The sequence below is a fragment of the Oncorhynchus gorbuscha genome, linkage group LG01 (assembly GCF_021184085.1).
Source record: "Oncorhynchus gorbuscha isolate QuinsamMale2020 ecotype Even-year linkage group LG01, OgorEven_v1.0, whole genome shotgun sequence".
In the NCBI taxonomy this organism is placed as follows: Eukaryota; Metazoa; Chordata; class Actinopteri; order Salmoniformes; family Salmonidae; genus Oncorhynchus; species Oncorhynchus gorbuscha.
This window is the reverse complement of record NC_060173.1, coordinates 42,217,020-42,230,910: the sequence shown is the minus strand read 5'-3', so window position 1 is coordinate 42,230,910 and position 13,891 is coordinate 42,217,020. Positions and strand designations below refer to the sequence as shown.

General features: G+C 43.4%; 1 protein-coding gene across 2 annotated transcripts in view; it reads left to right on the top strand.

Moving 5' to 3' along the window:
- Positions 1 to 13,631, top strand: part of LOC124037916 (sphingomyelin phosphodiesterase 3-like) — a 36,651-nt gene extending 23,020 nt beyond the window's left edge. For both annotated transcript variants that reach the window (XM_046353169.1, XM_046353179.1), the window contains exons 3-8: positions 4,041 to 4,116; positions 9,203 to 9,361; positions 9,524 to 9,613; positions 10,631 to 10,694; positions 12,002 to 12,161; positions 12,658 to 13,631. In XM_046353169.1, coding sequence (XP_046209125.1) covers positions 4,041 to 4,116; positions 9,203 to 9,361; positions 9,524 to 9,613; positions 10,631 to 10,694; positions 12,002 to 12,161; positions 12,658 to 12,759 — 651 coding nt within the window. In that variant the 3' untranslated portion in view covers positions 12,760 to 13,631. The remainder of the gene's footprint in view (positions 1 to 4,040; positions 4,117 to 9,202; positions 9,362 to 9,523; positions 9,614 to 10,630; positions 10,695 to 12,001; positions 12,162 to 12,657) is intronic.
- Positions 13,632 to 13,891: the final 260 nt, after the last annotated feature.

Genomic DNA, 13,891 nt, shown 5'->3' with positions numbered 1-13,891 from the left:
AGGTTGGAACTTTGCTGTGGGGACTTTCTTCGATTCAGCCATTGAAACCCATTTATGAAGCTCCCGACAAACAGTTCTTGTGCTGACGTTGCTTCCAGAGGTAGTTTGGAACTCGGTAGTGAGTGTTGCAACCGAGGACAGACCAATTTTTACATGCTACGTGCTTCAGCACACAACACTCCTGTTCTGTGAGCTTGTGTGGCTTCGTGGCTGAGCTGTTGCTGCTCCACGACATTCCCACTTCACAATAAGAGCGCTTATAGTTTCCCGGGGCAGCTCTAGCAGGGCAGAAATGTGACAAACTGGCGTGTTGGAAAGGTGGCATCCTACGATGATGCCACGTTGAAAGTCACTGAGCTCTTCGGTAAGGCAATTCTACTGTTATGTTTGTCTATGGAGATTGCATGGCTGTGTGCTCGATTTTATACACCTGTAAGCAACGGGTGTGGCTGACATAGCCGAATCCACTAACTTGAAGGGCTGTCTACATACTTTTGTATATACAGTTGAAGTCAGAAATGTACATACACCTTAGCCAAATAAAATACATTTGGTGAATTTTATCCCCTTTTCTCCCCAATTTTGTTGTATCCAATTGTTAGTAGTTACGATCTTGTCTCATCGCTACAACTCCTGTACAGGCTCGGGAGAGACGAAGGTCGAAAGCCTTGCGTCCTCCGAAACACAACCCAACCAAGCCGCACTGCTTCTTAACACAGCGCGCATCCAACCCGGAAGCCGGCCGCACCAATGTGTCGGAGGAAACACCGTGCACTTGGCGACCTGGTCAGCATGCACTGCGCCCGGCCCGCCACAGGAGTCACTAGTACACGATGAGACAGGGATATCCCTACCAGCCAAACCCTCCCTAACTCAGACGACGCTAGGCCAATTGTGCGTCGCCCCATGGACCTACCGGTCGCGGCCGGCTGCGACAGAGCCTGGACTCGAACCCAAGCCAAATACATTTCAACTCAGTTTTTCACAATTCCTGACATTTAATCCTAGTAACGATTCCCTGTCTTAGATCAGTTAGGATAACCACTTTATTTTAAGAATGTGAAATGTCAGAGTAATAGTAGAGAGAATGATTTATTTCAGCTTTTATTTATTTCATCACATTCCCAGTGAGTCAGAGGTTTACATACACTCAATTAGTATTTGGTAGCATTGCCTTCAAATTGTTGAACTTGGGTCAAACGTTTCGGGTAGCCTTCCACAAGCTTCCCACAATAAGTTGGGTGAAATTTGGCCCATTGCTCCTGACAGAGCTGGTGTAACTGAGTCAGGTTTGGAGGCCTCCTTGCTCGCACAGGCTTTTTCAGTTCTGCCCACAAAGTTTTGTTAGGATTGAGGTCAGGGCTTTGTGATGGCCACTCCAATACCTTGACTTTGTTGTCCTTAATAAGCCATTTTGCCACAACTTTGGAAGTATGTTTGGGGTCATTGTCCATTTGGAAGACCCATTTGCGACCAAGCTTTAACTTCCTGACTGATGTCTTGAGATGCTGCTTTCTTATATCCACAGAATATCCCCCCTTATGATGCCATCTATTTTGTGAAGTGCACCAGACCTTCCTGCAGCTAAGCACCTCCACAACGCCCACACAACATTATGCTGCCACCCCGTGCTTCACGGTTGGGATGGTGTTCTTTGGCTTGCAAGCCTCCCCCTTTTTCCTCCAAACATAACGATGGTCATTATGGCCAAACAGTTCTATTTTTGTTTCATCAGACCAGAGGACATTTCTCCAAAAAGTACTATCTTTGTCTCCATGTGCAGTTGTAAACCGTAGTCTGGCTTTTTTATGCCGGTTTTGGAGCAGTGGCTTCTTTCTTGCTGAGCGGCCTTTCAGGTTATGTCGAAATAGGACCCGTTTTACTGTGGATATTGATACTTTTGTACCTGTTTCCTCCAGCATCTTCATAAGGTCTTTTGCTGTTGTTCTGGGATCGATTTGCACTTTTTGCACCAAAGTATGTTTATCTCTAGTAGACAGAACGTGTCTCCTTTGTGAGCGGTATGACGGCTGCGTGGTCCCGTGGTGTTTATACTTTCTATACATACTATTGTTTGTACAGATAAACGTGGTACCTTCAGGCGTTTGGAAATTGGTCCCAAGGATGAACTAGACTTGTGAAGGTCTACAATTTTTTTAATGAGGTCTTGGCTGATTTCTTTTTATTTTCCCATGATGTCAAGCAAAGAGGCACTGAGTCTGAAGATAGACCTTGAAATACATCCACAGGTACACCTCCAATTGACTCAACTGATGTCAATTAGCCTATCAGAAGCTTCTAAAGCCATGACATCTTTCTCTGGAATTTTCCAAGCTGTTTAAAGGCACAGTCAACTTAGTGCATGTAAACCTCTGACCCACTGGAATTGTGATACAGTGAATTATAAGTGAAATAATCTGTCTGTAAAAAATTGTTGGAAAAATTACTTGTGTCATGCACAAATGTCCTAACCGACTTGCCAAAGCTATAGTTTGTAAACAAGAAATTTGTGGAGTGGTTGAAAAATGAGTTTTAATAACTCCAACCTAACTGTATGTTAACTTCCGACTTCAACTGTATAGTGTATCTTGTCTTTTGGGTTCACATTGAACTTTTACCCTGCTACTAGTTTACTCAAGATGCAAGGAATTCTGATTTTCATAATCATCATTATGATTAATTTATTTTCTAACATGTAGCCTATGTAAAGCACAAACACAAACAGCGCGCACACACCCGCACATGCACACACACACAAGCGGACCTAGACACATGACCATGATTCCCTTCAGGCCTGTTGTCAGTTTTAGAGCACACGGCTACCCAAGCATGGATAAGCCTCTGAAATATTCATACACAGGGACACAGGCAGAGAAAGAGAGAGAAGTGAAAGAGAGAGAGAGAGAGAGAATGGGGAACAGGAACAGAGGGTAAGAGAGTTGGAAAGGGAGCTGCTCTACAGACTGGGTCAGGGAATGTACAGTGCATGTGTCAGGCCAAGTGGGCAGAGGATGGCTCCAAATCTCTGTGGAGGGAAAAAATGTCACAGAATGTATTATGTTGTTGTCTAAAACTTAACCCTTGCATTTCATTTTAAAGTCTCGCTAATTTGGCTAAGGCTTTATTGTGGTCCTATGCGTTTTCTATGAGGCCCTTGTCAGTGAGAAACAAGCCAAGACTGCGATACAGTGACTGGATGACTGCACAGTGACTGAACAGAGAGCTTGAACACACTGTAATCAAATCTAATCAAACCTGCAATCGCCCTGATGACAGAGATATATTGAACAAGTCCTGAAAGGTCTTTAGATGGATCTTTTCTGACACTAGGTAACACTTCAAAACACTGCACATTTCCAACCCACTCAATAGAATATTGTAGTCCATCCCTATTAACTGCACCCAACTGTGTGGTCCACCTGCCCCTGACACTCAAAAGCACCAGTCAATCCATTCAGTATAACATTTTTTGGCCCGGGCTCACAGGCCCAGTGTAATCTGCAGTAAAAGCCTCTCCATTCATTCCAGGATCATCAGTGTTTCTATGGTCAATTCAGGCCTGTAAATCGAAACAGTGACGAACAGACTATCTCCACTGAGGGGATTTCAAACAGGGACAATGTCAGAGTAAGGGAGGGAGGGAGGGAGGGAGGGGGAGGGAGGGAGGGAGGGAGGGAGGGAGGGAGGGAGGGAGGGAGGGAGGGGGAGGGAGGGAGGGGGAGGGAGGGAGGGAGGGGGAGGGGGAGGGAGGGAGGGAGGGAGGGAGGGAGGGTGATCGTTTTTGGATTGGGCCAATGAAATGAAAGTGAGGAGCAGAAAGGAGGCTAGAACTGCCTTGTTCTGGGGCAGAACAACAGATTTTTACATTGTCAGCTCAGGGATTTGATCCAACAAGCATCGAGACAGAAGTAGGTCTGCAGATGTACAGGTTACATTAATATATGATATTATGTGGTATTAAATATTTTCTAATTCACTGTCCAATCTGCTTGTTGTCAGAGATATTTAACTTCCTATTTTTCTCTCCCTATTCTCTACAGGTGCAGGTGGGAACCTCCCATCAGGAGCAGAGAGTTGTGGGATACCTCACCTGCACTCATCTACACGCCATTGAAGGTATTTTTATGTTTACAGTATACAGTACAGTACATGCTCACACACAATACATTTTTGAGCTTCTTTGCTAATTGGATTTGAGCTTCTCCTCCCTACTGTCTGAATAGGTCTATGCTGGCACTGTAGTCTTATATGAGTATCAGAGGTAAATGGAACAAATGTTTGGAAATATAAAAGGGTTTGAGAGTCAAATCAAATCAAAGTTTATTGGTCACGTACACAGATTTGCAGATACAATAATACAGTAATATACACACAGCAATAAAACAACAATACACATATTATCCCAAATGTTTTAAAACATCTGAAATATCAAAACCAGCAATGTCAGACTCCTGAATATACATACAGTTGAAGTGAGAAGTTTACATCCACTTAGGTTTGAGTCATTAAAACTCATTTTTCAACCACTCCACAAATGTCTTGTTAATAAACTACAGTTTTGGAAAGTAGGTTAGGACATCTACTTTGTGCATGACAAGTAATTTTTCCAACAATTGTTTACAGATTATTTCACTTATAACTCACTGTATCACAATTTCAGTGGGTCAGAAGTTTACATACACTAAATTGACTGTGCCTTTAAACAGCTTGGAAAATTCCAGAAAATGATGTCATGGCTTTAGAAGCTTTTGATAGGCTAATTGACATAATTTGAGTCAATTGGAGGTGTACCTGTGGATGTATTTCAAGGCCTACTTTAAACTCAGCACCTCTTTGCTTGACATCATGGGAAAATCAAAATAAATCAGCCAAGACCTCATAAAGAAAATTGTATACCTCCACAAGTCTGGTTCATCCTTGGGAGCAATTTCCAAATGCCTGAAGGTACCACGTTCATCTGTACAAACAATAGTACACAAGTATAAACGCCATTGGACCACACAGCCGTCATACCGCTCAGGAAGGAGACACATTCTGTCTCCTAGAGATTAATGTACTTTGGTGCGAAAAGTGCAAATCAATCCCAGAACAACAGTAAAGGACCTTGTGAAAATGCTGGAGGAAACAGGCACAAATGATCTTTATCCACAGTAAAAACGAGTCCTATATCGACATAACCTGAAAGGCCTCTCAAAAAGGAAGAAGCCACTGCTCCAAAACCAGCATATAAAAGCCAGACTACGGTTTGCAACTGCACATGGAGACAAAGATCATACTTTTTGGAGAAATGTCCTCTGGTCTGATAAAACAAAAAAATAATTGAGGGAGGCTTGCAAGCCAGAGAACACCATCCCAAACGTGAAGCATGGGGGTGGCAGCATCATGTTGTGGGGGTGCTTTGCTGCAGGAGGGACTGGTGCACTTCACAAAATAGATGGCATCATGGGGGGGGGGGGATTATGTGGACATATTGAAGCAACATCTCAAGACATCAGTCAGGAAGTTAAAGCTTGGTCGCAAATGGGTCTTCCAAGTGGACAATGACCCCAAGCATACTTCCAAAGTTGTGGCAAAATGGCTTAAGACCAACAAAGTCAAGGTATTGGAGTGGCCATCACAAAGCCCTGACCTCAATCCTAATAAAAATTTGTGGGCAGAACTGAAAAAGCCTGTGCGAGAAAGGAGGCCTACAAACCTGACTCAGTTACACCGGCTCTGTCAGGAGGAATGGGCCAAAATTCACCCAACTTATTGTGAGAAGCTTGTGGAAGGCTACCCGAAATGTTTGACCCAATTTCAACAATGTAAAGGCAATACCACCAAATACTAATTGAGTGTATGTACACTTCTGACCCACTGGGAATGTGATGAAAGAAATAAAAGCTGAAATAGATCATTCTCTCTACTATTATTCTGACATTTCACATTCTTAAAATAAATTGGTGATCCTAACTGACCTAAGACTAGGGAATTTTTAGTCTGATTAAATGTCAGGAATTGTGAAAAATTGAGTTTAAACTTCTGACTTCACCTGTATAATTATAATGGTGTGTATAGACGGTATGGACAGGATATGAATATAAAAGGTGTGTATATAATGTTGTGTATTGGTGTGACTTGACTTTAACATTAATCTGAAGACTGTTATTTATCTAATCAACTAACTATATTAAATTGTTACCTGATTAAATTAATCATGTAACAATGAACTCATATGGGGCACCACGAGAGCGGTTCTTTAAAGAGTTACCATCTCCCGAATTAAACTCTACTTATCACATCTATAAACAGTCAACTTATTCATCATTAACTTTGTTAAAAGTAAATAATAAAATAAGTATAATTATTTTGTTGTTATTTGTAAACTCAGGTTCCCTTGATCTAATAGGTTTTGGTTGAAGATCGGATAACTGTAACGGTTTTCTAGGTGTGGTGAAGGAGAGTCGGACCAAAACGCAGCGTGTAGATTGCGATCCATGTTTAATGAACAAAAGAAACGTCACACGAATCTAAAATACAAACACTACAAAACAAAGAACGTAATGAAAACCGAAACAGCCTATACTAGTGAAAACTAACACAGCCAGGAGCAAGGACACTAAGGACAATCACCCACGACAAACTCAAAGAATATGGCTGCCTAAATATGGTTCCCAATCAGAGACAACGATAAACACCTGCCTCTCATTGAGAACCACTCCAGACAGCCATAGACCTTGCTAGATCACCCCACTAGCTACAATCCCAATATATACACACCAAACCCCAAGGCAAAACACACCACAATACAAAAACCCCATGCCACACCCTGGCCTGACCCAATACATAAAGATAAACACAAAATACTTCGACCAGGGCGTGACAATAACATTCAGTAATCAGAAAAGGGTCAAATACTTTTCACTGCACTGTATACATATAAAGTCAAATAGTATGTAAACATTGTTCAAGTGACCAGTGTTCAATGTCTCTATATACATGGGGCAGCAGTCTCTAAGGTGCCGGGCAGAGTACCGGGCGGTGGCCTGCTGGTGATGGCTGTTCAAATGTGTGATGGTCTGGAGATAGAAGCTGTTTTTCAGTCTCTCAGTCCCCGTCTTTGATACACCCGTCGCCGTCTGCTCGATGAGCAGGGTGAACAGGCTGTTGCTCGGATGGCTGAGGTCCTTGATGAGCTTCTTGGCCTTCCTATGACACCGGGTGCTGTAGATGTCCTGGAAGGCAGGCAGTGTGCCCCAAGTGATGAGTTGGGCTGAACGCACCACCTTCTGGAGAGCCATGCAGTTGAGGGTGGTGCAGTTGCCGTACCAGGCGGTAATGCAGCCTGAAAGAAAGCTCTTAATGGTGCATCTATAGCAGTTTGTGAGGGTTTTAGGGGCCATGACGAATTTCTTCAGCCTCCTGAGATTGAAGAGGCACTGTTGCGCCTTCTTCACCACAGATTCGGTGGAACCATTTCAGGTCCTTGGTGATGTGCATCACCAAGGAACTTGAAGCTTTTGACCCTCTCCACTGCGGCCCTGTCGATGTGGATGGGGACGTGCTCTCTCTGCTGTCTCCTGTAATCCACAATCAACTCCTTTGTTTTATTGACAATGAATCACATGGCCACCACACTATTTACATTGACACCCCTCCCCAACATTTGTTTTGTACACTGCTGCTACTCACTGTTTATTATCTATGCATAGCCACTTCAACCCTACCGCTATGTTCAAATTACCTCAACTAACCCATACCCCCGCACACTCACTCTGTACCAGTAACCCCTGTATATAGCCTCGTTATTGTTACTTTTTTAAATTTGTTTTTTACTTTATTTGGTCAATATTTTCTTAACTCTTTCTTGAACTGCACTGTTGGTTAAGAGCTTGTAAGTAAGCATTTCATCGTAAGGTCTACACTTGTTTTATTCGGTGCATGTGACAAATAAAGTTTGATTTGATATTGAAGCAAGTGAGATGACAGACTGAGATGGGGAGAGATCTGAGTGATTGTACACGAGTCTGTGAACACAATAGTAGTAGACAGATGGTGTAAATTGGATAGTGTGTTTGTAGTAGCCTACTCTGCTTTCTACCTTAGAGCAGATAAATGGATGCATCAAACCCACACACTTGCTCTGCACACATGCTCTGTTCCCATGGCGATGGGGCTCAAACTGTTTTAAGAGTCAGGCCTATTTAAAGTCCCTGGTCTCTGGTTCTCGTTTTTTTAAAGACATATCTCCCTGCTATTTTTGGAGCATCCTACACCTCTGAGAGTCTGCTCACTGGGCTAACTATAGAACAAGGGCTATTTCTAAAGACAAATGAAATATAGGGAAGAGAGAACAAGAGAGGCCTTATTATGTTCTAGGTGATGCTTTACACAGTACAAAACTGATCTTTACAACGAGGCACATAGCTGCTTGTTTTTCATGTCCCATTTTCCCCTCCCTCTTACTGCTTGTTCTCTGTGTGTGTGTGTGTGTGTGTGTGTGTGTGTGTGTGTGTGTGTGTGTGTGTGTGTGTGTGTGTGTGTGTGTGTGTGTGTGTGTGTGTGTGTGTGTGTGTGTGTGTGTGTGTGTGTGTGTGTGTGTGTGTGTGTGTGTGTGTGTGTGTGTGTGTGTGTGTGTGTGTGTGTGTGAATGTGCGCGGGTGTGTGTGTGTGTGTGTGTGATTTCTGCTTCTACTTCTGTTTATTTTGGCCTTTGCTGCTTATAACCCATGTTTTCATTGTCTTGTTGACTCATAAATGATCAGCATTGAATAGATGTTGTCAAGGGTTCCAGACCACCCCTGCTCTCCCCACACACAGATCTGTTTAGTAGCTTGGTCGTTCTTGCTGGCCACAGGGAGACTCCCCATTCCCCAGCCAGCAGCCCATAGTGACCAGTATGCAGTCTGCTGTAAATACTGTTTGAGTACAATCTATGTATTTTTTCTCCCTCTTTCCTTGTGCTTCAGCCAAAATCCCATCCAAAGCTAAGCCACTCACATTTTGTATTTCCATCCTCCTAACCACCCCCCCCCCTCTCTCTCTCTCTCTCTCTCTCTCTTTCTCTCTCGCTCTCTCTCTCTCTCTCTCTCTCTCTCTCTCTCTCTCTCTCTCTCTCTCTCTCTCTCTCTCTCTCTCTCTCTCTCTCTCTCTCTCTCTCTCTCTCTCTCTCTCTCTCCCCCCTATTTCTCTCTCTCTCTGTCTCTCTCTCTACGTCCTTTAGGAGATGCAGCTGTGCGTTGTGAGCAGTTGGATCTACTCTTGGAGTGGGGGACGGATTTCCGCAAGGCAACGTCCCGCCCCTCAGAGGAGAAGGGTCTGGAAGACCAGGTGGCCTTTGATGTTGTCCTCGGCGACCTCAATTTCGACAATTGCTCTTCAGGTAGCTAGTTCTTTGACTGTGTGAAAAGCTTCTATTCTCTGACATCCTGCAGAAATTGTATGTTTGGGTGTTGTACCTATCATTCCATGTATCTGGACTAATGACTGGGGGATCTGGACAGACAAGCCCCTCTTTGTTTCTCATCTTATCCCTCCATTTCAGAGGATAAACTGGAGCAGCAGCATTCCCTCTTCACGCAGTACAAGGACCCGTGTCGCCTGGGGCCAGGGGAGGACAAGCCATGGGCTCTGGGTGAGTGGACAGGAGTTTTGGCTGGTACTGGTGGGAGTGGGTGTGCTTGTGTCAGGGAACTAGGCTTTGTCTCTTTGGCAGCAAATCTGGGAACACATTGTGCAGATCAAAATAAGTACAATAGATTATGAGACATCAGCAATGCTGGCATAAACCTGGAGAATGATGGCCTGGAACTGAATCTAAAGGAGAAGGAACATTAGCAAATCAAATCAAATTGCATTTGTCACATACACATATTTAGCAGATGTTTTGCGGGTGTAGCGAAATAGGACACACAGTGATGTTTGGAAAGTGATATGTGCTGTGATGGCAGGGAGATAGTAGGATGGATGTTTGCGTATATTCAACCAAGTCAAGTTTATTGTGCACTAGAGTCAATGTGTAGATACTGTATATGGGAGTTATGTTAATCACTGTGAGTCACCATGGTCTCCTTCCCATCTACTGCTCATTTAAATGTTGTCTCGCCCTCCTCCTTGTGGGAGACATCATTAGCCTAAGCCTAGGTCCTCAGAGGTCCTCATTACTGTTACTACACATGTGTTTGCTGATCACAATTCTCTAAATTAACATTTTCGAGGTCCGGTGAGAGATCTGTTATGTCACAGAGGAGGCAGATACTGGAGTGTTCTTTTTTTTTGCCCAACTACAGTTCATCCATTTGTGTTATTGTTGAGTTTTCGAGAAATTATAGAGAAGACAGGCTTCAGAACTACAGGTTTCTATGAGCTGCCATCCATTGTCAGATTACGAAATTGGTCAGGTGAACTCAAATTCCTCCCTGTCAGCTGTTCTCTAACCCAGGTGTGTGTGTGTGTGTGTGTGTGTGTGTGTGTGTGTGTGTGTGTGTGTGTGTGTGTGTGTGTGTGTGTGTGTGTGTGTGTGTGTGTGTGTGTGTGTGTGTGTGTGTGTGTGTGTGTGTGTGTGTGTGTGTGTGTGTGTGTGTGTGTGTGTGTGTGTGTGTGTGTGTGTGTGTGTGTGTGTGTGTGTGTGTGTGTGTGTGTGTGTTAACAGGAACACTACTGGACACCAGTGGGCTTTATGACGAGGAGGTCAGTTCACCAGAGAGTTTACAAAAGTAAGTAAAACAACCGGTATCAACTCACACAAAGACATAATAATAATAATAACATGTAGTACATAGAATACATAGCACCCAGCTCGCACCTTTGGTTCCTTGGAAATTGTGGGAACATGTGTTTTTGGTTTCCTGACTGGTAAAAAAAAAAGTTTTTAAAACGTTCTGAGAACATTCTCAAAATGTTGTCAAAGTTTCGTTATGGTTATATACTACCCATCAAAAGTTTTAGAACACCTACTCATTCAAGGGTTTTTCTTTATTTGACTTTTTTCTACATTGTAGAATATTAGTGAAGACATCAAAACTATGAAATAACACATATGGAATCATGTAGTAACCAAACAAGTGTCGTAACCAAATAGCCACCCTTTGCCTTGATGACAGCTTTGCACACTCTTGGCATTCTGTCGGCTTCACCGAGAATGCAGTCTTGAAGGAGTTCCCACACATGCTGAGTACTTGTTGGCTGCTTTCAAATCAAATCAAATCAAATCAAATCAAATCAAATCAAATGTATTTATATAGCCCTTCGTACATCAGCTGATATCTCAAAGTGCTGTACAGAAACCCAGCCTAAAACCCCAAACAGCAAGCAATGCAGGTGTAGAAGCACCTTTCATTCTATGGTCCAACTCGTTCCAAACCATCTCAATTTGGTTGAGTTCGAGGGATTCGAGGGATTGTGGAGGCCAGGTTATCTGATGCAGCTCTACGTCACACTCCTTCTTGGTCATATAGCTCTTACACAGCCTGAAGGTGTGTTAGGTCATTGTCATGTTGAAAAACAAAAGATACTGTAGTCCCACTAAGCCCAAACCAGATGGGATGGCGTATAGCTGCAGAATGCTATGGTAGCCATGCTGGTTAAGTGTGCCTTGAATTCTAAAAAAAATCACTGACATTGTCACAAGCAAAGCATCCCCACCTCACCACACCTCCCCCTCCATGCTTTATGGTGGGAAATACACATGCGGAGATCATCAGTTCACCTACACCACGTCTCACAAAGACAAGGCGGTTGGAACCAAAAATCTCCAATTTGGACTCCAGACCAAACAACCAATTTCCACCGGTCTAATGTCCATTGCTCATGTTTCTTGGCCCAAGCAAGTCTCTTCTTATTATTGGTGTCCTTTAGTAGTGGTTTCTTTGCAACAATTTGACCATCAAGGCCTGATTCACATAGCCTCCCCTGAACAGTTGATGTTGAGATGTGTGTGTGTTACTTGAACTCTGTGAAGCATTTATTTGGGCTGCAATTTTAAGGTGTTTTTACGTAAGTGGTTGATTGTTTCCATTGACAGAGTGATGGAGAATGAGGAGGGGAGGAAGGAATACCTGGTGTTCCCCACCAATAAAAACCACTGTCCTAATCAGAAGGGCAGAAAGATCCCCCTGAAAGGCAACGGGAGGAGGATCGACTACATCCTTTACAGTGAGGCAGTGCAGCAGGACTGGAAAATGGTACGTTCATTGACCAAATACCCTCAAGATCCCAAGGAGGTCGAGATGTAGAAACACACAAAAGAAGGAGACTGAGCATAACAGAACCACAGCTGATCAAGACCAGATCAAATCAATTGGGAAAGAAGGGTTAGGACAGTGTTTTCATCACATTTTGTTTATGGGTCAAAGAGGATTAGAAAACCAAATTACTTTATTTGCATAGATTGCAAATCTGTGCTCAACAACATCTCGCTTTTCTCATTATGAATCATGGCACTGAACTGCCACCTTGTGATTAAATGTAGCTATGGCAAGAATTCTGAGTGACATACATTTTCAGATAAACCAAATTTTGAAGGACATTATGCACAATGGCTCAGAGGATTATGATTTAAAATATGCTGCGTTGTAATCTAGTATTATGATAACGTGATATAATTAATCTGTAATCCCATAATGTTGTATTATGAAATTATAATGATGTCATGTACCTACTCTCTGTTGCCACCTGCAGGACATTGAAGAGTTTAGCTTCATCACCCAGCTGGCCGGCCTCACTGACCACCTGTCTGTGGCCATGCGTCTGGCTGTGTCCACAGGAGAGGAGGAGCCTTAGGCCTACACCCTTTATACTGCCACGGAGGAAGAACGGGGACCGAAGAGGCAGAGGGAAGGCAATGAACTCAGGCCTGAGAAAGACAGAGCTTGAAAAAGGAGAAGAAACGGGTGGACATAACGAAGAAATAAAGGAGTAGATGCAGAGGAGTCATGTGATCCAGAGAGAACCCAGTGGAGAGAGATAAAAGAGTGGTTGTTGTGTGTGCCAGAGGTCTGGACCAGGCCCAATGCGGACCTGAGGGACTGAGCCAAAGACTCACACAAACACACACAGTCTGAGGTTGACTCACACACCTACAGGTCTCCACCGTACCATGTATCACCCCTGGTCCTCGGGGTCTATCAGCTCCCTGATGATGGAGTCCCAATGATTGACTTACTATGACTCATTTCCTGTATTTAGATACTTTTATGTTTTTAGGCCTCATTTATGTCTGACCTTTTTCTGTTTTAACTTTTTGGGCTCGGAAGCGTCTAAACTTTGTTCTTTATTTGATTTAAAACGGTGACATGAGACTTCTCTTGACTCATGGAATTTAGAGTGTAGCCTGGCTTACTGTGTCTCCGTGTTGGTGTGTTTGTTCCTCTCTTACCTTTACCCCAATTCATGGAACCTCGGCATAATGTATTTTTTTCTAACTCTTTCTAATGGTTTCTATGGTCAACGTACCATCTTTGTGGGGAGCTGAAACACCCACATTTAATACTTTAAATTTATAATGAAGTATTGTATGAAAAATAACATCTGAAAGGGATCTTTTCGGGGCCAATCTGACTGGCATCTCATGTTTCAGTGGTTGTTTGGTTGTTATGGAGAGCTGAGCAGTGTGGAACACGTGATATGATTAGATAAGAGGAACTTAGTTAGGAGGGCCTGGGTGGGGGAGGGGGGGGGTCTGCATGGGGAGGATAGTGAGGATATCAGATGCAATCCCTCAATAAGAATTTTAATCACAGACTGTTTGGGTTGAAAGCCTGGTCTCCAGGGCGATAAGCATGTTCCCCTGACAATGCAATCTCAAATGCTGCCAATGCAATGAGTCTGCATGAAATGCCACCCTGCCAAAACCCACAAACACACACACCTGCACACTCATTACATACACAGACACCATTGGCACTGATGCCTG